Here is a 25,590-nt window from a genome sequence, read left to right as displayed (position 1 = left end):
TATTCTGCCTACCTAGAGTCCTTAGGCCTGCGATCTACACATCATCCACAGATGGATGAGGGGAAGCATCAGTACCCCAGTCCAGGTAGGGGGAGTTACTGATGGAATCACAGAGGAACCTGAGAACCACCTCCCTTGTGTCAGCCTGCACACCATGCACAAGGAAAATCATGGAGTCACTGTGGCCACTTCAGTGTACCCAGTACCTGGGCAACACTCATGGCTTTCACTTCCATCTTCATGGGAACTCCCTGCTCAGCCTGTGCAATAACGCAACAACTGCAAAGGCCAGCACACATTTGCTGCCATTCTTTCTCCTTCACGGTGTGGGAGTATCACTTACACATTCAGTACTAGTGGATAGCAATAGTTCTGTAGTTTATTTTACATAGTTACAATCCAAAATATATATATATAAAAAATAAAGCTGATATGATTACTGCAATGTACAATTCCAGGGAGCAGTGAGAAGGGTCAGTGAAAGCAGCCCCCCACTCCCCAGCCGACTGCCACTGAAACACTTGAGTGACCATCATTTGCAAATTCTTAATGCAAAAACCCTCTGTTTTTGAATGGCCTTATTTACAATCTATTTACATTGTCTTTCCAGCATTTTTCCAAGTAAACACCACATGATCACTGTACAAAGGATTTCCAGAGGAAAATAGTCAGCTGGTCCATTGTTTGTTTCTTTGATACTCTGAAGCCTTGACACAGGTTTTCCAGGAACATGTCCTGATGCTTACAGACCTCTAAACACATTGTTCAAGCAATAGAATTCAGAAATACTTTTGATTGATCCAGGTTTTCCATTTTACAGGCAGGAAATGCACTTGCCATCAGCCAGCAAGTCCCAGTGCTCACAGGTGGGCCAGGCTCTTTTCTCCCCTGCACTGGGTGCAAGGAAACACACATCTCCATTTGGTTATCTTAAACAGTGAAGAACAGGCCAGCAGAGCACTGCCCCTACATGCTTCAGACAAGCTTGTCTCACCTGGTTCACAGTGTCTTTGATTCAGTGTTTGTCAAATACCCTGATTCCAATCCTGCAGCTGTGAGCTTTTCCAAGGCAGCATCAAGGATGAGGATGTAGCTGAGTAATGATGCTCAGAAGGCCCAAGCCTAGAACTGCAGCAGCCACCTCAGTAATGCCCACAGCCAGCAATGGTGAGAAATCAACCACAGTGCTACAAACTGGTTCTGGGTGGAGGCCCATGGGCACAGAAACAACCTGACCCACGTCTCCTGCCACCGCAGTTGATGCTCTCATATCACATTGACGAGTTAAACAACTTGCAGAAAAAACACAGCATGTGCTTCACTTCTGTTCATCCTCTCAGTGTCTTAACTGTCCTACATCACAAGAAAAAAGAGATTAAGTCAGTGCTCTCCTCTGAAGAAGATGTCATGTAAGAGCCTATAAGGAATCAGAGTAACAGTGTAGCATTGAACCATTCAGCGGCTTAGCCATAGAGCCAGCTCTTAAAGAGCTACAGCTTCCACAAAAAGAAAGAAGCATTTCCATACCCCAAAAAGCCCAGAAAACGCACAACAGGAAAGGCACCATACTGCCTAAATAGTGCAATTTCTGTATGGCTTTGATCTTTGTCCATGGAGTTAAATTCTTCTATTATCTATCTTCAGTAGGAGCTGCTTCAAGTACATGGGCCAAACTGTCTACATTTTAACATGCATATAACTGAAAGAAAAGGTAGAAGTCCCTTTTTTTTTCCTTCTAGTCCTCTTTAAAAATTAAAGCCCACCATATGTTAAAAAAACATTGGCTGAACTTTACAGCAAAAACTCATTTAAAAAGACAAAAATCATGCAAAGTCTGAATGTGGTGGTTAGATCCCAGATAACCAGTCACTGGAAATCAAGGAGTTGCCTGACTCACTGCAAAAATACTGTCTGCCAAACAGAGTTATGTTCTGAAGTGCAGATAACAGGGAAAAACCTGAAGGAACTGCTCAGCCCTCCGTGGTGGCTGACACAGAAACATTTAGGAGGCAGAAGGGTTGTGATTAGCTACAGGATAAACCATGGCCTTTCTTTCCCCTCCACCCCTTTCCTTGTACAGCCACTCCACAAGACCCTGCTGTCCAACATCCTGAGTCCTTGCACTCCACTGGCCCAAAGGGCTACAAGTCCTTCCCTGCTGCAATGAGCCGGTCCAGGGCTGAGCTGAGGCCACGCAGACAGCTGCAGCTCTGCCAAACTTGGATCCCAAAGGCAATCAGTGCCCGTGAGACAAGCCCCTGGCTATGCTGGTTGCCACTCCAAGCCCACAATGTTCTCATGCTTCCCTTCAAATCCCCAGTTTGTTCGGGGACAATTTAATCTGCCCAACAGCCTTGATGGAAAAGGGCAAGAAACATGGGATACTCCAGCAAGAGCCCAGGGCTGTCCAGTGATCAGACACATTCTGAGTCTTTCAATCCAAAGAGCACAATGCAAACACCATTTCTGAAGCAGATATTCCCTGCAGGCCACACAGCAGTGCCATCTCTGCAATGTGTCAGTAACACGAAGCAACTGCAGCAAATGCCTCTTAACAAGGAAGCTTCACAGTATGGGGAAAAAGAAAGGGGATCCTCCTCTTAATGTGACATTCAATCCTTACAAATGACCTAAGGATGTCTTGATACTACAATAAGGATTGCCTCTAAAATGTAGATTGAGCTGAAGGAGGAAACTACAGTTGCAGCTGGAAAGGGAAGAGGGCATCCTCCTTTTCTCATCCTGAAAAGGGCCACAAAAGAGCAACCCCCTTTGCTGCTGCATGGCTACCCAGGAGACTCTGACCTAACATTGACCCACCTCAACTAAAGCTGTGCTCAGAGCTGGAAAACCAGCCAGAATTACCTGGTCTGTACCAACGACATCAACGTCTTCTATTGTGTCTTCTGGACCCTCCTCAGAGACATCTTCTGTCTTAACCTCATCTTTGCTGGAAAAAAAAAAAAAAAACAAACCAAAAAAAAATAGCTAAGTCTTGAGATACCTCATAACAGAGACTGAACATGGCAGGGTATTTCACCTAGTAAGATCTGCTGCTGATATCCATGTACGGTAGCCTAAAGTTACTGGCCCAGGATTTCCCAGTATGAAACAGGTTATGCTCTGAGGAATTTTCAATAAAGCAGTTCAGAAACAAAACACTGGTTTAAACAGAGGCTACCTTCATGTTTAATAATTTGTTCTATTTTACTTGTATTCTCCAGGTTCATTTAACAAGTGTCCCAAAACCTGGAAAGGTATGCATCTTCCCAGGATTTGTGTTTCACCTTTTAACCTACTACCTCAATAAATGAACTGAATTAAAGGAAAATACTTCGACTGAGCACTTTGATTGCTCAAAAGTAGACTCCAGACTCCCTATTTCTGCAACACCTCTCTCAAATCCAAGTTGTGTGGGGTTTCACTGTGGCATGTCTGCATGCTGCACACCAACACTTCTCTAAAAGAAAGCCACAGGGTACACAGTGGTTAACAGCAGATCTGCAGAGACAAGAATCCTCTTTCATTTCCAGAGATGCAGAAAACACTTATTGTGTGGCTGCAGCAACAGCCCAAGAGTAACCAGCACCATAGATCTCCAATCTGGACACGGGAAGTGGGACAGGGAACTTTCCTCCATCCTTGTCTTTTTCTCTGCACACCTGATATTACTTCAAGAAGGCATAGAAGCCCTGTGACAGTGGCAGGAGAAAGCAGATGTAGATACTGGACTGAGGAAACAAAAAAACCCAACCTGTCCTTGGGACACAGCCCATAAGAAAGACAGGAGGGGCACACATTCTGAACTCACAAAGTATTACAAAAAAACAGAAGGTGGATAGGGAGACCTCAAGTGCCAATGCCAGAACAGGTGAAGGAGCTTGTAAGACATCAAACTCTCACCAGTATCTTCTACGCATCCCTCCTGGACAAAGGAATGGCAAATGTTCCTGCAAGTGCATCTCCTGAGATTTCAGCCTCTTTCTGCTTTTCCCTGCTGCAGAGGACTGCTGGGAAACACACTGCTGTTCTGGGGCTTTGCTTCCTGCTTCAGTCTGGCTGGTTTCAGGCACAGACCCTGCAACAGAGAGTGAACACAGTCATTCTTCAGCCTCACCCTTAGAGGTCCTGAGATGGACATTTCCAGTATGTTCCCCACAGCAGAGAAACAATTGGGCCAAGCTCAAAAGGACATCTGGAGCAAAGCATTCCTTTATTGAAAGAGACAGCTAAAAGCCACTTAAAAGAAAATCCATTTAATTTGCCCACTGGTCATTTTTGCAATCTAGATTTATGAACTTGGCCCTGGTCCATAACTGCTATCAGTACTGCTGAGTCTATATAATGCTCAAGAAAGCAGCGCCTTTGGGGATACAAAGGAACAAGCTCTCTGAAGGCAAGTCACTAAAAAGAAGATTTATGAGAAAGAATGAGAAAGAAACCAAAGGACACTGTGGGAAAATTTCCTTTCCACCACATACTCCTGCACATGTCCATAACACTTAGCATTTTTATTAGCAATTGTTTTCATAATAGCTTTATTGCATTTTAACTAAGTCCCACCATATCCATACAGTGAATACTTCATTACAGATTGGCAGTCCATAAATGCTGCCAAAGGCTGGATGCAGCCCATCTAAATATAATTATTTAAGGTAGGAGTATAATCTTACAGGCTCCCTAGAAATTCACCAGAGAGAAAAACCCTAGATTTGCCCAGATAATCTGGCCTGAAGATCTGAATCGACTTCTGGAAATACTTCTCCTGTCTCAATTATCTACAGGGCCTAAAGCAACAATGTCCTAAGTTAACAATTAAAAGCAATCAACCAAGTCTCAGTGGCTCAGACAAATGCCAGATTTTAGTATACAGCAGAATTCAGATAATCTTGAATTCTCCTCACTTGGAGTCCTCAGCCCAACCCTATTGCTATTGAGTGATCAAGGGACCTGTAACAACAACAAAGCTGAAGGCAAAAACCACACTTCAAACTGGGAAGTCCACAACATCCAACACACCATGATACTCTACTGCTAATGCAAAACATTAAATACATTTTAGCATGTGCAAATTTGCTACAGCTAAGCAAAACAGCAGATACAGCAGTTTTTCCAGACAGACAAAAAATACAGCTGATCAAGAAATAGGAAGTTTTCATACCATTAGACAATTTCCTTTTAAAAGAAGATGTCTTAGATGAGCCCACAGGGGGCCACTCTCCCAAACTGCCAAGGACAGAGCTCTCCTCATCTTCATTTGACAATAAGGAGTTTCTGTACCAGACCAAAGGCTGCCATTTGTCTCCTCTGCAGGCCAGTGGCTCTGTTATGTACCTCTGTAAGTAACTGTACCTGGAACAAAAACAAAAGCAAGCATAAGGAAACTCATTATCCTTCCATTCAATATCTGGGGCAGGTATTACAAGAAAGGATTTTCAATTTATTCTCCAAAGGTGCAAACAGAACTGTTGAAGAGAAGGCACTATTTTTCTGTGAAATACCTGACATCTCTGAACTATCTATTTAAAATGCAAACATCTTCAAAGCTAAAAGGGTGCTTGAATTTTTAGCATTAGAAACAATACATGATCCACAGAAATTACAAAAGAAATTACAAAACTACATCAGCTTCTATAAAGAGTTTCCTGTGCAGGGAATTGTGCCAATTGCTGCTGCCAGTAGCAACCTGAACAGAGCAGAAATTCTTCAAGGATTCATTTCTTCTGGTGGCCTTTTCTGCCTCATGGACACAAAGACCCCAGGCAAGAGATGCTCCCTGTGATTCAGTGGTACAGAAAACAGTACAGGTCAGGCAATGAGGGTTTTATACCATGAATGCCTGTTCTGTCAAAATTAAAAGAACAACCAATTAAACCACTTTTCTATATTATCAGCTCAAACTCAATCCAATTCTCTCACTAAAATGTCAAGTGTTTGCAAGAAGCAGATAACTGCTCTACAGTTGTGACAATACATGAGATGCAGGAAACATTAATCTCAAATCCTTGTTCTGTCTCTGTCAGAGACAGAATCTCTGTCAGTCCAGAGATTTGACACTGAGCCTTCCTGAATCCCAGGTGAAGCTATCACCTTTCCTGGAGCAAAAAAGGCCATCTTCAAACATTCTTATTTGAAAAACAGGACATTTCCAACAAAGTCTTTCTGACTTACTCAATAAGAAAACCAAAGTCTGACTCAGGATTAGAAACCAGATATTCACCACATTTCAGCTACAGCTCATCACTTTAAAATCAAGCCCAGTGTTGTTAAAACAGACCCCACCTTAGCAAATACCAGAAGTGACAGTTTTAACACCAGCCTGTGCAACATATTATTCTTTTTTTTTTTTTTGATTAGGAGAGTGGCCTGGAAAATATCAGACGTTTCATATGCTTTGCAAAACAAGAAAACCAGTGCTGAGAGGAGGTCAGGGTAAGCACCGGCTCCGAAACAATTAGAGTCCTGGACTCTGGGGGCCCCAGGGATCAAGAAACCCTGGTAATGGAATTTGTTGGTTTCAAACAAGCACACATTGTAACTACAGTTTCAGGGTCTAATCCAACTGCTATCAATGTCAATGGAAAGACTCCTACTGATTCAGGAATCAGGCCCTTCATGCTGCTTGCTATTCAGCAATTCATTTCTTGTGTGCATTTTGTGGCACAGAGCAACTGACAAGCCAGGTATTTTACTGCTACAGCATGTGCAATTACAGGGGAGAGGGTTAAAGTCCATATACTTCCATGGTGTTGAAATATAGTCCTTTCTAACAAATGCCCATATTCTGTATCTCATCTGTTACAGGTACGTTCACATATGTTAACATACAGACCTGGACATCAATCCCATGATTAATAAGAAAAATGAAAATAACCAGATGTTTGTTTCTCAAAGTTCATGTTGACCTAAAACATTCCATCCAATAATTTATGATGGAGCTAAACCTAAATATTTCTAAGAGGAAATATAATCTCCAGTCTCTGCAAGGCACTTAAGGCCTCCCAGAATAGAAACTGTTATTCTAGAAACATAGTATGAACGTACTTGTGGATAAATTGCAATTTCCCTTCTAGCAAATTCTATTGTTTCCCATTTGTTCCCAGCAGTAGAGTGAAGGCCCAAAGCAGTAAGAAGTCAAGTGCATTCCCTGCTACGTTCTGTTATTTTCCACAAAACTTCTCCATGAATAAAACTACCTGAATGCATCAAATGTATCTGATACATTCAGGAATATACTTCCAGGATATATCCTCTAATCAAGAGGTTTAATATAGTCCTAGGGAAAAAATATCAGGATTTAGCTTTGATCTGCCCCATCAACAATTAAATATTTTCCTCTTGTTTAATTAAAAACGACTCCCAGAGGTAAATGAAATGACAGTTCTTCAAGGATGGTTTAACAGAAATCTACTTATTGCATGGGTGTGACCACGGAAGCTTACAGCTCTTTAAAATACAGACAACATGGGCAGAGTTATACAGAAACTGTCCAAACTGGGGCCTGGAGCTCTTCCCTGATGAAGAAAGGCTGAGGGAGTTTGCATTATTCAGCCTGGAGAAGAGAAGGCTCTGGGGAGGACTTACAGCACCTTCTAGTACCTAAACAGAGATGACAAGAGGGACTTTCTGTAAGGGCATGTAGAGATAGGACAAGGCTTTAAAAGGCTTTAAATGGCTTTAAACTGAGCGTGAGTTTAGATTAGATATTAGGAAGAATTTCCTGACTGGGACTGTGCTGATGCGCTGGAGCAGGTTGCCCAGATCAGTTCTGGACTCCCTGTCCCTGGAAGTGTTCAAGGCCAGGTTGGATGAGGCTTTGAGCAACCTGGTCTAGTAGAAAGTGTTCCTCCCCATGGCAGTGGGGTTGGGACTAGATGATCCTTGAGGTCCATGAAAACCAATTTTAGTAGCAGATCTCAAAGATTCTCATCTGAGAAAAATGCAAGAATAGCAAATGAAGTTATCCATACCCATAGATTATGGGTCTGCAATCAGTGTATGTTGACTATTTTTCTTTTGCATTTTGCATTCCAGCTTTGAATCAATTCTTTCAAATGAATTGTGTTGATGGCAATCATTAATAAATTGTGTCATGTGAAGTAACAGGAAAATAGACATTTTACTATTCTTGACCCATGTTACATAAAACCCAGCTGATGATTCCCATGGAAGTTCTCCTCCAATGTAAGACAAAGTGACAAGGGAACAAGCGAGATACACAGAGCTCAGAAAGATGTGACAGTTGGTTTTCTTCCATTTCTGCTGACTTCCTTTCAAAAGTAAAACTTTTCTTGTTGTTTACTGGAGTGATTTGCTCAGAAATGCAGAAAGGCAGATGTGTCTTACTGTCCCACATCTTCAAATATGCTTTCAGAGAAATGGAAATACCTGGAAGTATCTCTGAAGTGCAGAGATCCAGATCCAAACTGGACAGCACTGACTAAGGAAGTAATGCTGAAGGTCAAATAGAAGGAACAATGTTACTTCCATCTCAAAAATGATCAGACCTGAGGCACGTGAAGAAGGGAATAAGATACATACCCATATATCTCTCCATTCAGGTGCATAATACCTCACTGATACAAAAAGAAAGCTATCACTCTTACAGCATTAAATGTAAATATTTAAAACACGACCCACTGGATCAGGGCATATCCCTGTGTAAATAGTAAATTCTTGGATTTAAATATCTATATAATGAAGAGTGTCACATATATTTTTATTCCAAATATGTTCCATGTTATTCACATAATTGAGGTCTGAAGCTGTGGAAATAGATAATTACAAAATAATGATCCCTGCATTATTTCTTCCACAATATTTTTATTTACTTTTCTGTTCAGAAAAGCATTCCTGCCACTCCACTAACCAGTCAAGTCACAAATCTCTTCCACCAAATTAACAGCCTTTCCTTCAGAAGAATTGCCATATGTGGCCACAACTATGTGTAAGAAAAATCTAGAATGCTTATTGCACATACAATCTGAAATAACTACTACTACAAAATTCAACAAGTGTGTCTCAAACTAACAGCCTGAAGTGCAGACTGATTTCAGAGGTTCTCTGAAGTGCCCTTGAGCAAATTCTGCCACGCTGAAGTTCAAGTGTCCTTTGTACAGGGATACACAAATCACAAACTGTGTATGATGGCATACAAGAACTGAACTTACACTAGTCTTTTGTCTGGCTTTAGCAGCTTGTTGGAAAATTCACTGATGATTAACAGAAAGCTCAAGTTAGGAGGCAAGCATTTTCCATCTCCTCCAGTAGCTCCTTGAAAAGCAAATTCAATCCCTTCCCTATTGAAAGAAAAACAGAAAAGAACAGAGTAATAAAACAGGTAAAAGAGACAACTAACAAAAGCAATGACCATGGACAAGATGATGCTACGTGGCACATACTTGTGTATCATGGCTATAGATTCTCTGGATTTCACTTGGTCCCAACCAAATGTTAGTGAAAAGCGACGAGCAAGTTCTTTGATGTTTGCAAAGGAAGGAGAGGAGAAGTCCACACCATTACTGCTGTCTTGGCTTTCTGCATGTGTCTGAAACAGCTGCAAGAGAAGTCTCAGATAAGCAAACACAGGTAATCCTACAGGCAAACAAAGCACCAGGCAGACAGAGAGACAGGCACAGCCACCTCACACTGAGAGAGGCCTCACAGAAGAGCAGGTGAGCCATGCGCTTCTGAAGCACTGCATGGAACAATGACAAGAAACTGACACAAAGGACACTGCTGTGCTCCTAAGATAGGCACAAATTAAAAAATAAAAATAGAAAAACTATGTGTATAAACAGAAAACTGATTCCTGAAGATGATGGTCCCACTGACCTCCTCTTGGGTCTTCTGAACCAAGCCCCAGAGGCCTAATTTGCCTGAGATGCTTTCAGAGTAGCACAGTGCAGATACAAAGCAGCAAGTCTGGCAGCACCATAGTCCCATTTCAGAGAGTAAGAGTAGGTCAAAAGCACATCTTGAGCTCAATTAACTGTGCTTTGGGTTTTTTTTTTCTAACAGAATATGGAAGTAGCTTGTTCTTGTCAACCTGTTAACTTTCAAGGTCAGGCAAAGGCCAAAAAAGGCCTGTTGTCTATGTGATACCTAAACACCAAGTCCTGACTATGTCAGCAGAATATAGTAGCCAAATGCTGCTCAGACTCATCTAAGCTCAGATTTCAAGGGCTGGTTCACAGATCTAAGCCCCTGGCAATGTGTGTGAAATAAGCAAAGCTCATGTGTCAGTATCCTCGGGAGGAGCCTGCTCTCTGGATTACAGCAGGACTCCAGGCTAGAAGCAGCTCTGGCCACGGGCAGAGCTGGCAAAAGCACCTGCTAAAATAGCTAACTGGCTATCAGTCAGCAGCTGCAAGCAACTGAGACCCTTCAGAAGAGCTGCAACCCACTTTCATCCAGAAAAAAATAAAGCTGAAAATACGGGGGGGTTGGAGTGGCCAGACAAAGGCACATGCATGGGTCCTCAAACTGAGAAAGAATTAAGGTAATCCATAAAATCCTTAACATTTATTAAGAGACATCATGTCCCAAGAAACACTTCATAATCTCACATCAGTTCTAATATACTATGCACTTGAAGATTAAAAACATGACCAAAAAACATCATGGACAAAAGCACCTTTTAAGATAGGTGCAATGATTTGAAAGGAGTTTTAGTTGTGACATACAAAAACAATATACATATAGAAAGTGCAGGAAGGGAAGTAAATTCTGTCACTAGGTTTTCTAATGATTTTAAATAATTATGGCATGGGAGGTAAAAATCTTCACTGTGAATACAGCTATCATAAGAGCCCCTAGGCTCTTGCTTTAATCTTAACCTTACCTGCTGCAGACAGAGAATCAGCGTCTTGGCACTCTGAATTTTGTCACTGTACCTTGTTTTGCTTAACGTTTCTTTAATTATGTCTCCAAAATCACTGTAGGTCTATTAACAGCAACAAAACAATTGAGAGTTATCATTCCCCTTCTTTAGCACTGGGAGAATACAAACCACATGACTGTTCAAGTGACACAAGAAGTTCCTAAAACACTCCCAATATCAGAACATGCAAGTTAAAAGATGAAAACTGGATCTTTTATAATATTTCATATGCAAAGCAATGGTATGCTCCTTGAAGAGTAATGTGAGGATCATAGTTACATCGAAATTGTTAAGTATTAACAACTAATTGATTGTCAATTCTTAATTCAAAATTAATTGTAATTCTTTAAAAAAGGCAAAGCCTCACCAAATAGACAAATGGAGTTTTCTGCACTTTACTAGTGCTTGCCAATGAAGCAAAGAACAAGATTCATATTCAGGTATTTCTAAAGTTCTGTCAGTTGACTCAGGAAACTGCCCACTCTCATGTTCTTGGCCCTCCTGAGACCCCCTTCAGAGTGGCTAAACCCTGGTCATCTAAACCCTGGGACTCCTGTGAAATGTAGGTACCTGCATATGCACTGTGTGAGCTGTATGAATTAAGCTGAACACTTCAGTGTGAGAACCTAAACACATGAATCACTCTCCAGCCATAAACTGCTGCTCTGCAGTGGCCTCTCTGGAGAAGCTGAGGAGCAGATGTCCAGACATGCCCTCTCCTCAATTTTCAGTTGCTTTGTCTGCAGTGAGGTACCTTTGTGGAACCAAGAGAGGAGCTCTGCCCCACTCATGTTTGATTCTTTTGTGATTATCCCAGGACTCTGAGCCATAACACTTATTAACACCCTCTTTCACAAACACTGGAGACACTTTCAAAAACTAAAATGCACTGGTAGGAACAACCTTATCTAAAACATTACCTTCACATAATACTTATAGATCTCAGCAGCTGCAGTCATCTCTACCACGTTATACACTATTAACTTGCAATATGCTGCCAGAAGACTCCGCTTTTTGTGCAAGTCATCAAGTTTGCAAGCTTCATCCTTTTCCTCTTCTGTCAGATCTAGGAAAACAAAAGCATTGAAGCTTTGTTCTATTACTTTATTCAAGGTATCTCAGTTTAAATGACCAACTTTCACCCAAATAGCACAGACTCAGCTATTCAGTAACAGGTGCCAGTGCTCATCCCTGTGTACATCAAAAAACACAGGTTTATTCCCATTTCAAAGCTCCAGTTGGTAACAGTGAAAACAGTCTTCTTCCACAGTCTCCTACTCTGATCTTCATAGGACTTTGGCATTTCTACTAGTCAGAATCTCCAAGTACATCACTGCTCACAGCTACAGAACTGAACCAGCAAGTAGAATAAAAGGCACAAACACACCAAATGGAAGGGACCTGAAAAATTGCAAACACATTTTTTTCACAGAATAAAACAGATGGTAGAAAAGAGCACATAACTCACTGGAAACCCTACAAAACTTGTCACACACAGTCAGCAAGAGTTCCAATTAAATTCTCCAAGTTCCAATGAAATTCTCCAAGTGCTTATCAACAAGAGTAAAAGGAAGAAAAGTCACTTAATAGCATTAAGAACAAGTGTCTGGAACATGAGTTAGTTACTAGCTGGGTAACTCATGGGAAACAGATACTCTTAAGTATCTCTTTTACTTTTCATGGGAAAAAGATACTCTTAAGAGTATTCCAACAGTGCTAAAAAGGTGCTTGGGGAGAGTTTGTTGCAGCAGGAGAGCCAAGACACACTCTCTCCTGCTGCACATGTGAGCTATCAACTACCAAAAGACTTCAGTCTCTGACCTATAATTTTGTTGTGGACTGTTTCTGCTTCTAGAATGAGTGTGGGCCTGGAAACAAACATAAGGCAAATGACTGATCAGAACTATCTGAAAGAGTTTAAACTGAAATGAAAGAGATGACAGCTGTGCACCCAGACAAGCACACCTTACATCACAAAATCACTTGTTCAGGAAGGAATCTGCAATAGGGTGAAAGGGATCCTTTGTGGGGAGAACTGAAAAATTGAAGGCATCACAGAATAAAGGTTTGGAAAAGATCTCAGGCCATCTATCCCAAAGCAGTATCAATTTTATCAGTTTCAGATATATAATGTAAACATCCTGAAACATAACCTGCTTCAATAACTCCCACAACTAGGATACTACAACCTACTTGTGCAATCTTTTCTACTGTATCTTTACTAATTCAGATTCTCTTACTATTTCCCTGTGGCAATTTTGGCCATGCAATGTTGCCCATCAGTGGTTCTTGCATATACACCATGACCTAAGGAAGTGTGGTGCCCAAAACTGAACAGAGAACTCCATCTGAACAGCTGGACAGGAGTTAGACAGAGAAATCTAGAACGGCACTTGTTTTCTCAAAGCATGGCACTTGAATTTGTCCTCAGAACCACAACGAACAATGTCTTTTCAAAATACTCCTAAAAGAAACCAGCCTTCATAATTACAACCTCAATACAACATCCAAATGTGTTTGAAAAAAGGCAGTAGACCAACAAACACTATTTCCCACTGGACTGAGGGCAGCCCGGCAGAAAAGGACTTGGGGGTGTTGGCTGATGAGAAGCTCAGCAAGACCCAGCAGTGTCTGCTCACAGCCCAAAAAGCCAACTGTCCTGAGGTGCATCCAAACCAGTGAGGCCAGCAGGTGAGGGAGCTGATTCTGCCCCTCTGCTCTGCTCTGCTGAGACCCCAGCTGGAGTGCTGTGCCCAGCTCTGGGGCCCCCAACACAAGAAGGATGTGGACTTGCTGGATTGAGTCCAGAGGAGGGTCATGAAGATACTCAGAGGACTGGAGCACCTTGCCTAGTGAGAGCACCACCAACTTGAGAGAGTTGGGGTTCTTACACCTGGAAAAGGGCAGGTTCTGGAGAGATCTTGTAGCACCTTCAAGTACCTAAACAGGGCCAAAAAGAGATGTTGGAAAGGGACTTCTTACAACAGCATGTAGTGATACAGTGGGGAATGGCTTTAAATGGACGGGGGCAGATTTATTTCTTAGACATAAGGAAAAAATTCTTCACTGTGGTGATGTGCTGAGACACTGAAACAGGTTGCCCAGAGAAGCTGTGGATGCTCCATTCCATGTTGAAGGCCAGGCTGGATGGGGCTTTGAGCAACCTCCTCTGGTGGAAGGTGTCTCTGTCCATGGCAGAGGTGTTTGGAAGTAGATGATCATTAATGTCCCTTCCAACCCAAACCAGTCTATAATTCTGTGAAATCAGCCCCACAGCCCCAAAATCAAAATCTACTGGTTCTTTACTCTGATGGCCTAGAAGGGTCCATGCAGTGACACACTGCAACACTGCAAGGCCTTCCTCTAACACCATCATCTGTACCATAGAAGTCAGTCCACCAAACACTTTTACTCACCCAGGCCCCGCTTTACTTCAGCCCTTTTCATCATGCAGGTGAATTGGTTAACCCACAGTCTGCACAGATCAAAGAATTACAGCTTTTTTTTTTGTTTGTAAAGGGGCCCAACCAAAAAAAACGCAAAGCAACTCACAAAATAACAACAAAAGAAAGGCCAGCCTTTTTCCCTGATACATTCACTGCAGATGACAAACGATAGCAAAAATAGTAGATTGTTTCTCCAGTGATGAAGATGTCTAACCTTTTTTTTCCTCTTCTCCATCCATGAAAACATGTTCCTGGATAAATGAAAACAGTTTTTCCTGAAGTTCTGTGTTAGGAAGATAACCTAGAAGTCCAACTGCATCTTCATTATTATTTGAATCCAGGTGACTCAAAATCAGCAACCAGTCACAGAGTATCATGAAGGCCTGTACCAAGCAAATAAAGCCAAAGAAGGATTTAGAGACCATGTTACTTCTTGTGCCAATTCCACTTTGCATTTCCATCAAACACAATCAAGTTTCCATCCCACTTCTTCCTTGCAAACTAAAGATTTATCTTTGCCTCAGCTGTGATGAAATGCCCCAGGTAAATCCTTAAAAAACTTGTATGTTAGGATGCAGTGTATACAAGTATCATGCACGAATACCACCTAAAGATCTTCAAAGTTCCGTGGGCAAGAAGAAGAGCTGTATTATGTTGAAATACTCCTCTTTTAACACATGAACCACTGGACAATTTCAGCATTTCTTTAAGTAATATTCATAGCAAAACATGAATGAAGCAATGATAGCAATCAGTACACTGGTCTAATCAGAAAACACAATGATTTTCATTCAGATTGAGGCCTTGATTCTGCAGATGGACTCATGCAGACAGCACTAACTTGTAGCATTTTAACTAACTTAACTTTAGCTTTTATTTAAAATAAATAGATGAAGACTGGGCGTTGTATGTGTTATTTCTCTGCTAAGAGACAAAAACACAGCAAAAATTTAATGGCATGAAACACCAGTATGAAAAAAGGCAGGCATTTAAAAGGAGATCTGAGCACAAATGCTCATTAAGTGATAGAAAAACACAAACCTTTTCTCTTACATCTTTTTTCTTATGGTGGAGGAAGCATGTGCAAATCTGACTGAAATGTCTCAGCCGCCTTCTTAGTGGAAAAAGAGTCTCCTAAAAACACATTTAGGAAAAACAAAAGGACCAATATGTTAGAGGCTATGATTCAACAGAGAATTACAGAAAAAACAACAGTTGCATCTTTCTTCCACTCATATTATTCATTTAAGACAGCACAGCTGATGACATGATGAAAGAAGCTGGCATTTCACAGAACAGCTTACTAGCTATGAACAACTGCATCTGTCACAGTTGCTGAGGCCAGTGGAATTCAGCAAGTCACAAACTCTTTGTTTCTCCATCTGTAGGGAGGGCAGCATGTATTCTCTTATTCACTTCATCTTATCTGTATAAAGCAGTGATAACAATGAAGCAGAGTCATAAAAACTTCTGGTCCATTCTACCTAATGTTCAATGTGCACTGCCTTCTGGAGCTGGTGTTCTCCCTTGCTCCCCTAATGACTACAAAGAGAAAAGGGTTTAACTTTGGCACTCAGAAACTTAAGACACTACACTTTGTTAAGATGAATCCAGTATGGGAGACTATTTGGTTTGCTCACAGCCATACAATAGACTTTCTGACCAGGTCTCAGCTGTACTGCACTGAGCTCTGAGCCATCAGTGTAAAAGGAATGCCCTTCAAGAGAGGCAGATTTCATGTTATTCAGCTCTACATTTATAAGAAAAGGGATTCATCCCAGGACATGCTGAGGAGAACCAGGTAAGGGGCAATACATTCTCTTAACACTGCTAGGGGAGGAGCAAGGGGAAATAACAGAGCTGCTGTCCAGGAATTCTTTTTTTTTTTTTGCTCTTGGAACTTCTCTATCTGCCAACATCCAGATTTGGCCCGGCAGAGTGTGCCGTCACATCTGCTTCCAATCAAAATCTGCTCCCATATGAAGGCCAAATTAAAAAATGTGCTGCCCCATTACCAAGCTGAGCTAACTGTGTCTGGAGTGAAAGGCAGAACACACTGGAGCAGTGAGAGATGTGGGGATCCAGGCAGGAATGGAACGGGACGGGAATAGACAGTGAATCAGTGGCCAAACGGGTAACGCCCCAGCTGGCATTCCTCACGCCAATGTCCGTGTCAGCGCCTGTCCTGGCTGCACAGGAGCGCCAGGAAAGGGGACAGAATGACAAAGCAGCACTCACTGGAGTCAGAAATCATAATGAGGAGGAGCCCCACAGGGTACACATTCACACATGAAACAAAACATAAAAGAGTTTTCCTTTCTGGTGTATTAAACTAGCCTTTCTTCTGGAATATCTGCTAAAGCATGGTACTTTTAAAAATCATGTAAGTAAATAGTCAACCGATGAGAAAACTACCACCTTCCTCAACCTTTCTGACAGAAATATGTAGGTAGGTAAATCAAGAAAATTAAAAAAAGAAACAAAGTTACAGAATGTCCTGGAGTTTTCACTTAATATTCTTGCTTCAAACAAGAAAACAACAAACTCTTTGGCAATGAGACAAGTTCCTTATCTCCATCAAGCCCTAGGAATTTGATGCACATGTTTTGCAGTAAAAATAGCGGTGAACCACTGATCCTCCAGACTGAAAAAGCACACACAGATTAAAAGAAAAAAAAAAAAAAGAGGATAAGATAGAGAGAAAATTCCTCAATTTGATTTGGTTTCCTCAAGAAAACAGACAAACTATCTTCTTCTAAGCTTGCTTTTTCAAGAAATCTCAGAACAGGAAAATTAGCTTTAACTTCTATAAGGGTAAACTTCTATAAGGTGAAACTCCAGGTTTCAAAATTACATCAGTGACCAACCTTGGGAGAATTTTCCGAAACTGCAGCTAGTTGCCACAGGAGAGAAAAATAAGTGCACTGGAGAGCTGGTAGGATAATCTGCAAATAAAAACACATGTCCTTTACTTACATTAAAGGCTCAGCAGCAAAAAGCTTAAGACTAAACAAAGCATTCAAGCCTGACATTCAGCATGCTGCTCACATGAACACTTCCCAGTTGTATTTAGATCCTTAAAATAAATTTAAAAGGTTTACATACAAGCAAGCATTGCACCCAGAGAAACTTCATTACTAAGGTGCTGCTTCTGCAGAACTTCTCTGACATCTCAATGAGTTCAAGGGAAAGCAACCCATATATCCAAAAGTGTATTCCCAGAGGCTTACTTGAGCTTAGCTCCTTGGGAGTTCTTTTAAGCTTTTGATGAAAGGCAGACTCCTCCAGAGGCCAGTTCAGAGCAGAAGCCAAACCTTGGTGCTCCAATGCTCCATCTAAATGAGTCCACTTCTACCCACTGGCTGCAGGCTCCCTCTACTCAACTAAACTTCACCCTTGCCAAAAAGCCCCCCAAGTTCTCTCCGGCAAACAGGCTGGTTTCATTCATTTCATTCAACTGCTGAAGTATTTCACCTTGCAATCCTAGAATACACAACTCCATCTTCACACAGTGTTTGAGGGGAGGCAACCAGATAACCAAAAGGCTGCAGTTGAGATAACTGATAATTATAAACCACTACAACAAGAGTCAATGTGTAAGCAACAGATCCAAAGTATTCCAATTTCTGGTTACATGCAATCTAAAAGGGGGTCCTCAAGGTCCCAGTGATTTCATATGTACTGAAACTGAGACTATGCAATCATTGGAAGTACTGAACATGACAAAGGATCAATCCAGATGTCAGATGATTATCACAGTCTGAAAAATTTCAAAATTAGTTAATATAAAGGCGTTAATTTACAGATTCCAATAACCAAGACAGCCTCAGTTCCCCAGATTGAGAAATGAACACAGTATCTTCCTGTCTCATAGGACACTGACATATAAGATTATTTAATACTTTGTATTTCTTTGTGCTTTCATCAAGAAAAACATCTTTCAATGTTAAATATTAACTACTCACCAGAACAGGCAAACTGCCATGTTCTGTTTCAAACACCAGGAACCTTAAAGTCTTGTCATACAGATTCCACTTGGTGAGATCATGGGCACTGCAGGTGAAAAAGAAATAATAGTGATACACTAAGCAAGAAATGAGGACTCACCTGATCAAACAGGTTAAATGTATCCTATTTCTGCCTTCATATGATGTATAACAACAACATTAAACAACTAAATATTAATTATAAGGGGAAAAAATTAGGTTTTCATCATCTAACACTGCAGTCTTTAGACCATAGCTTTACAGTCTGCACTCCTACCACAAAACTGCAGTGTTATAAGGAGAGGAAAAAGCAACCTGAGTTCTGTATCTTTTGCTATACTTTATGCATAGTCTTCAAGTACCCAAAAAGGTCTAAAGAACAATGTCCTCAGCCCACTCTAAAAGACTGTTTCTAATAGTCTTGAGTATTCTCAACTGAACATTGGACTTCTCTTTGGAAAACCACAGTAGCCCCAGCAGGCTGGACAGGTAATAGACACATTGAGAAAAAGGCCCAATTCCCCCAACCTCTGTACTAGCTTGCATGACAATTTACCAATCCCTGGAGAGCCAAGGTTTTGAGAAATCATCTTTTAACAAAAGAAGATCAGATAAACTAAATATAAAAAGCAGATTACACCTGCTACAAAGAACAACTGCATTCACTACACCCTCTTCAGACTGACCACCAGTACTGTTAGTAAGGCTGTGGGAAAACATCTAACTAGGACAGAGGCACCACAGAGGCGATCTCTGTGTCCACTCCAACATCTCAATTCTGCAGCATACACTTCTCAGCCACATTAGGGCTGATGCTCATTACTAAGTCCAAAAATAATTCCATATCCAAGAGTACAGTTCTATTAAGAAGAAACTAAACTTTGCAGAACCTCTCATAGGGATCACTTTCATTCTCTTGTGAAAAACCCCAATAAACCAAACAAGCAATTTTCACTTTGCATGTGCAAGGTTGACACTTTAAGTATATGGGAACATAAATTGTGTAAATAAAGATCTCACTTATGAAAAGCTGCTACTCTTCTCAAAGTAGAGTGCATCTGGGAAATTTCTCCTGCGTCCATACAAAATCCTTCTTCCTAAATCATGAAAGTTTGGGAAAGAGAAAGGAATTAGCCAGTGTGGGCCAAAGGAATGACTGTGTCCCCTTCCCAACCAACCCACAAGCTTGAATCACTCTCCTCCAGCCTTCCTTTAACCTTTACCTTTAACCATGCTACTCATGTCCTGCTCTACAGTCAAAAGAAAACAATATAACTGCACAGGAATTTTGTACAAGGGAAAATCCCTGTCATTAATAAACCAATGGCAGCCTCCCTAGACTGCAGTATTGCTAACACAGAGCAAAAAGTAGCAATTAGTCTAACATGGTCCCTCACACAGTTGCTAAGGATCTCTGGAAAGCTAAGTGTTCACATGGCGCTGACCTTCCCTGCTTCCAGCTGCCAGATCACATTCAAAGATAGCTAAAAATATATTAAATACTTTCCCATAGATGCAATTGCTGTAGTTTCCACAAGTATACTATGTGATTCTGGGGACGAAATATACAACCAGGAATTAGAAGGGAGGAGTTCCAGAAGAAAATCTCTTTATTTAGATATAGATCACACTACGGAGGAGTCGAAGAATCCCTGGTCTTGCACTGATCTTGTTTCTCATAAGTACACATTCTCCCACATTGACATAGATCTCTATTTAAGACCAATAAAATTAATCCAATCTGAGGTTAGGGGATTTTTTGGCTTGACACATTTTGCAATATCCCTGTGTCCAATAAAAACTTGCCAGTGTTAACTCTCATACCATGGCATGACACCTGTTCATGACGGCACCGTTGATCAGATCAGCTGCAGGCTTCTGTTGTTCAGCTCAGCCAGCAAGCTATTCATATCGCACCAGCTGTTTCTGCTTTTTAGACCTAATAAAAAGCTTTGAGGGAGACTGCAGTCCTCTTTCAAGGGGGAAGTCATTTTTTCCAAGTCCCTCAAAGCTATACAATCTGCATTATACACTGCTGTTTGCTCAGATTTTTTCCCTACATCCAAAGTGACAGCCCAAAGGGCATCCTATGTACAGTCAAATATAGAGAACTACAGAACTGTACCTTTTTGGGAAGAGCCTCATCACCTGTAGATCAGCAGCACTCACTAGCTGATTTTGCACATAGTATCTTTGGCACAGTACTGGAGTAACTACAAAGCAATTTCTTAGGTCCAGAATATCTGGTGTAGCAATTTTGTTCCTCACAAGTACACATTCTCCCACACTGGCGCAGATCAACAAAATAATTCTGAGGTTAGGGGACCTTTTGGCTTGACACATTTTACAACATCAGTATCCAATAAAAGCCTGCCAGAAGACATACAATGCCCCGTTGGTGGCATGGATTACCTTGTTCATTATTTTCCCAGATCTATTCCTGCCAAAATATACTGCCAAAATATATCTGCTTCATTAAAATGTGAAGAACCATTCTTTTCAGAGGTGCAAACTCATCTTTTAGAGTTCTGCTTTCTTCAAGCAGAAATGGCAGACGAAGAATAGTTCCATATCCCCCTTAATTTTCTTTGTCTTCCTTTTTTTTCCTAGGAAAACAGTCTGCTTGCCCCTCAAAGAGCCACACTCACCTTTTGCCAGAAGCAATCTAGTAGCTGGTTAAGCTGTTTCATCAACTCATCTATCATTTGAGTTCGAGCACAATCCACCTGGCTATAGATGGCAATTTCCTCACGGCAGAGGATAGAATAAGTCCTGGAGGAAGCCTCCAGGACAGACATGTCGGAGTGTTTGGCCACAATGTCTTTTATCTCTCTCAGCAAAGCATCCAAATGCTGCAGGTGATAAAAGGGGCATTTATAGGTAAATTGTACAAAAATCCTCTTAGGCTTTAAATCATTTCACTAGGCCCATATATCTCTATGGGTCATATAAACAAGATGAAACAAATGCCACTCTAAGCAGAAGAGGAGTAGAACTAAACAACACAACTTTTATTTTCTGTGTTTATAGCTCTCTTTCATCATTATGTCTCTGGATCTTCCTAAAGAATGAAGCAACTGCTTTAAGTTCTACTTTAGCAATACATGGCTAGCATTACATAGGGAATAAATCCCTTTCCAAAGGACAGATCTGTCTTTAAACAGTAGAAGCTGTCTCCATCAGCAATGGAGAATGTTTTGGATCATGTCAGCAACAGGGTTCTTCACTCTTAGTGGGAAGAGGTAATTTGTGCTGACTTGCTCTCTTCCAGTTCAAGTTTTGGGCTGAAATTAACCTCAGAGTGTTTGCCTAACACTGCCCCCCTGTAAACACCCCTGTTTAAGAATATGCTAAGCTATTTCGAGGATTTCATCTATCCGTTTCTGACCATCCCTTTCCCATCAGCAGATATATTATCTCCATTCTTATCTTTCACTCACTGTCATTCCCCAGCAGCTGGGAGTCAGCCTTCATGGAGAATGAAACCTATTCTGCAGTAAACTCCTGGGAGACACCAACTTAAGATACATGGCATAATCCACCCTCCCTCCAGCCAGGAATGAAAAAACCCAGGGCTGGGTCTACCAGACAAAACCACAAATCGTTATCCACCAAGGCCTGACCCAGCGTTATCAGAACTGACAAGCACTAAGGCTTTTTTTGCAGCTCCAAATCAAAAAGTTAAGCCTGAATAAGAGCACTTTTCTTAAGGTATGAGACCATTTCATTGTATTTCAACAATTTTCTACTTGTTCCAAATCCTGTTAAACTCCCCACATTGTCATATAAATTTAGAACATTCCACATGAACCGATTATCCTAAATCCTATTTACCTTCTCTAGATGTCCCGTACTGTAAACATCTAAATCGTAATACTGAGGAATCTGCAGAAGATTTGCCACTTTTTGTGCATCTGTTGAATACTGCAGAGAAAAAACAGGATATGAGTACATTACAGGAATTTTCATGAAATATTTAACATGCATTCATAGAGCAGCTGTTAGTTACCTTTGCCAAGAGCTGAGGAAGCACCATAATAAAGTGCTCAGTAATTTTGGTACAATCTTCCAATTGGATTTTCTTCTCTTTTACTGACAAAATCTGCAGATAAAGAACTTGGTTTCAATTATAAAATCTCTGGTATCGAGTGGAATCTTACATATAACCCAAGCTTAACTTATATTGCATTGTCTCAAGCATATCAACCTAAGATAGAGACACTTTTCCATGAACAAAACCCAATGCTTTTTTTGTTGATCTTCAATTAGATGCAAATTGCTGAACAGCTGTATGTCATGGATAAAATGCTCATCATTTGTCAATAACATGCTTCGAGTGGCTCTTCTCTAATGCTCATCTCCTTCAACATCCACTTCTAATAAAATCTAGAGGTGAAAAGACACTGCAAAACTTCAGGAAAAATAAGCTATTTTATTTCCTAAGATACATCTGCAACTAGGAACAAGCTGTCTGGCAAAGTTCATAAGGCAAAGATAATGTGATGACAGGACAATAAATAAAACTAAGATGCACTGACTTTTTTGGCTGCACCTCTGCCCACTGGAGGATGACCTTCAGCTGCTTCTCTGACTGTTGCGAGGATGATTTCAATGAGAGCGCTTTCCTGAGCATCGCTCAGTGCTGGAAGTAAATCAGTCTCAGCATCACACAAAAGAAAAGTGAAGATGCAACAACAATTGATGTAAAGCCTACTCATTTACCTGAGGAACTGTGGAAGGACACTAAAGAATGCAGTGTTGCTAAATAAACAGCTAAAAAGTGTTCGACTTCACTTGAAGGAAGTTATTTTCTACATTTAGTGAGTACCATTAATCCCTTAACGGCTTAACTTTTTGGGGCAGTTGGGCTTGCAAAAACACAGGCAGTTTTAATGAGGTCTCCTACTGACTAGTGTCTCATTTAGGACAAATCTTCTTTGAGTACCAAAATGCTCTAACTCACTGGGTTTACAAACTGATTTTAATCACACAATCAACTCCAGGTCTACAACAACTATTCACAGAATGGTTTGGGTTGGAAGGGACTTTAAAGATTTATTTAAGTTCACTTCAAAATAATTCTACAAAAAAAAACCACCTCTAGTGTTAGATGTTAGTGAACTCAATACCTTACTCATTTTCTTTTGAGGAAGGAGTAAAAGCCTGACAATAACTGCATTTCAATCTATTAATACTTTTAGATTCTACAGTTTTGGACAAACAAAGCGAACACTACATAAGCATCATGGCTTAATTACACAAGTATTTACTAGACAGGGTCTAAACTAACATTACATAAATACAGAATACTGAATAAAACAAGTATGTTGATATAAATATTACACTAGCAGTGCATTGAGTTGCATCTGCTTTGCGGCACTTGGGGACAACAATCTGGGACCAAATGGTACTGCAATATGAAATGATCCTAAACTAGCTAAGGCAAGGTTTAAAAAATAGCATGGGGAGATTCATTCAGACGAAACTAAATTCTTTGCTTACCCACCTTCTCCAGCTTCTTCAGCATTTTTTAATAGAAGAGTGGTCATGCACTCCCAGTCCTTCAGGAATTTGCCTGCCCAGTCCCACAAGCTGTCTACTAGGTATGCAACATGTTTGTGTAGCTAGGGATTAAAAACACAAGCTTGTAGAAGCAAACACATCACTAAAAGAAATACAGCTTCATATGTTCCTCTCCCTCTGTCCAATGACAAAGCTGTGTCATTCAAATGCAGTATTCCAACATATTTATTTCCAGGCCAATCAACATTTAAACACCATGTCTTCAACCTGATACAAAGCAGGAAAGTGGGGTGAAAAATCAGGAAAAGTAGGCAAAGAAATGTAATTTTCCCTTTTAATACAAATTTAAATTAAATTTAAATTAAATAATCTCTGAAACTAGTTTCTGTATTCCTTTATATTGCTGACTGTAACAGCCAAAAATGCAGTCACAGGACTAGAAACAAGTCGTCCATCCAATTCTTTGCAGAAAGATTCAAAACTGCTGTGCCTGAGACACTTTTGCCAGATAGAGATCTGCATCCCTGCAAAAGCCAAACCGTGAACTGTTTATCAGCACTTAAGCTGATAAAACTCTCATGAAACTACAGTCTTTGGTCAGCATGGAGCCATGGTACAGCAACCCACATCTGCCTCCAGAAAGACACATACCAAAAAACCTTCACTTGGCGGCATTAGTCTTTCTGGTTGTTTCCAGAAACTGCCTCAGCACCGATTCTTTCCATTAGCACACTTGTAAATTAGGTTTAATACAACAGAACAGAAATGGCTTCATTAAAATCTTAACCTAGAGAGTAAAAACATTTCTAACACCACACATTTAAGGGCTCACCAACAGAAATTGCTTTCAAAAGCAAGAAGATAATTGATTTAACATGCAACACTGGATTTAAAAGGCTTACTGTACGGGCAGTTCTCACCTCACTCTCCAGGAAAAAGTGTATTAATCTTTTCAACTGGTCAGTGCTCGCCCCAAACTTTCCTCCTTTGGGCTGAACTTTATCTCCCCCATGACTAAGCAGCCTGCCAAAAAAAAAGCAAGTCAGTCCAGTTCTGCCACATTCTCCTTACACTCATTTACCAATGTAACACTAATTCTGACAAGATCACAAGGACTTATTTCTCTCAAGTGTCTACTTACTGACCCCAAATCTCATTAGACTTTTTTTAAGATGAAAGGAAAAAAGATTGTTTTCCATTGAAAAGAGAGATATGCTATCCCTGTGGATGCAAGGACTATTTCTGACAGTTTCACCAGCACCCTGCCACCCTTCTGGATGATGGATGCAGATTCCATAAACTGACCATACAACAATGTGGGCATTTGCTCATGCTTGAAAAGAGGCTTGCTCTAGGCCAAATTTAAAACATTAACAACACAGCAGAGATATTACCACACAGCCACTATTCACATCAAAGTGCATCTTGGAACTGCAGCTTCTTAAGGAAAGCAGAGTATCTTGTAATTATAAGAGGCAATTAACGTCATAAGTACAGTGGAAACTCTGCTCTTCCTCTTCTGTCTGAAGTATGAACCACAGTATGACACTTCCACTTCCCCCTTTATCCAAAATGCTTCTGACTACTACCCACAAAAAGTGCTAATCTCAAGATAAATACAGGAAGGCCATCCCTGCAGATTAATGTAAGGCCCAAACAGCTTGGATTTAAGAGCTGGACCACACTACTAAATGTCAGCAAAAGCTTGTGCATTCAGGAAGAGTTTCTGCTGTCATAATTTATGCCAGCTAAG

The 25,590-nt window shown here is 40.8% G+C and overlaps 1 protein-coding gene across 1 annotated transcript in view; it reads right to left on the bottom strand.

Moving 5' to 3' along the window:
• Nucleotides 1-361: 361 nt before the first annotated feature.
• The window catches only part of LOC118685991 (cohesin subunit SA-2-like), a 58,086-nt gene continuing 32,857 nt past the window's right edge, over nt 362-25,590 (bottom strand). Inside the window, exons 15-33 of the mRNA XM_036381893.2 lie at nt 24,758-24,860; nt 23,821-23,938; nt 22,853-22,956; nt 22,324-22,416; nt 22,149-22,238; nt 20,963-21,166; nt 19,335-19,411; nt 18,294-18,381; nt 17,196-17,273; nt 15,370-15,462; nt 14,543-14,711; nt 11,803-11,948; nt 10,844-10,945; nt 9,402-9,556; nt 9,171-9,299; nt 5,162-5,352; nt 3,904-4,078; nt 2,866-2,950; nt 362-1,353 (exon numbers count right to left, since the gene is read on the bottom strand). Coding sequence (XP_036237786.1) covers nt 1,345-1,353; nt 2,866-2,950; nt 3,904-4,078; nt 5,162-5,352; nt 9,171-9,299; nt 9,402-9,556; nt 10,844-10,945; nt 11,803-11,948; nt 14,543-14,711; nt 15,370-15,462; nt 17,196-17,273; nt 18,294-18,381; nt 19,335-19,411; nt 20,963-21,166; nt 22,149-22,238; nt 22,324-22,416; nt 22,853-22,956; nt 23,821-23,938; nt 24,758-24,860 — 2,209 coding nt within the window. The 3' untranslated portion in view covers nt 362-1,344. The remainder of the gene's footprint in view (nt 1,354-2,865; nt 2,951-3,903; nt 4,079-5,161; nt 5,353-9,170; nt 9,300-9,401; nt 9,557-10,843; nt 10,946-11,802; nt 11,949-14,542; nt 14,712-15,369; nt 15,463-17,195; nt 17,274-18,293; nt 18,382-19,334; nt 19,412-20,962; nt 21,167-22,148; nt 22,239-22,323; nt 22,417-22,852; nt 22,957-23,820; nt 23,939-24,757; nt 24,861-25,590) is intronic.

Source organism: Molothrus ater, chromosome 2, assembly GCF_012460135.2.
Source record: "Molothrus ater isolate BHLD 08-10-18 breed brown headed cowbird chromosome 2, BPBGC_Mater_1.1, whole genome shotgun sequence".
Lineage (NCBI taxonomy): Eukaryota > Metazoa > Chordata > Aves > Passeriformes > Icteridae > Molothrus > Molothrus ater.
This window is presented reverse-complemented; position numbering and strand designations above follow the sequence as displayed.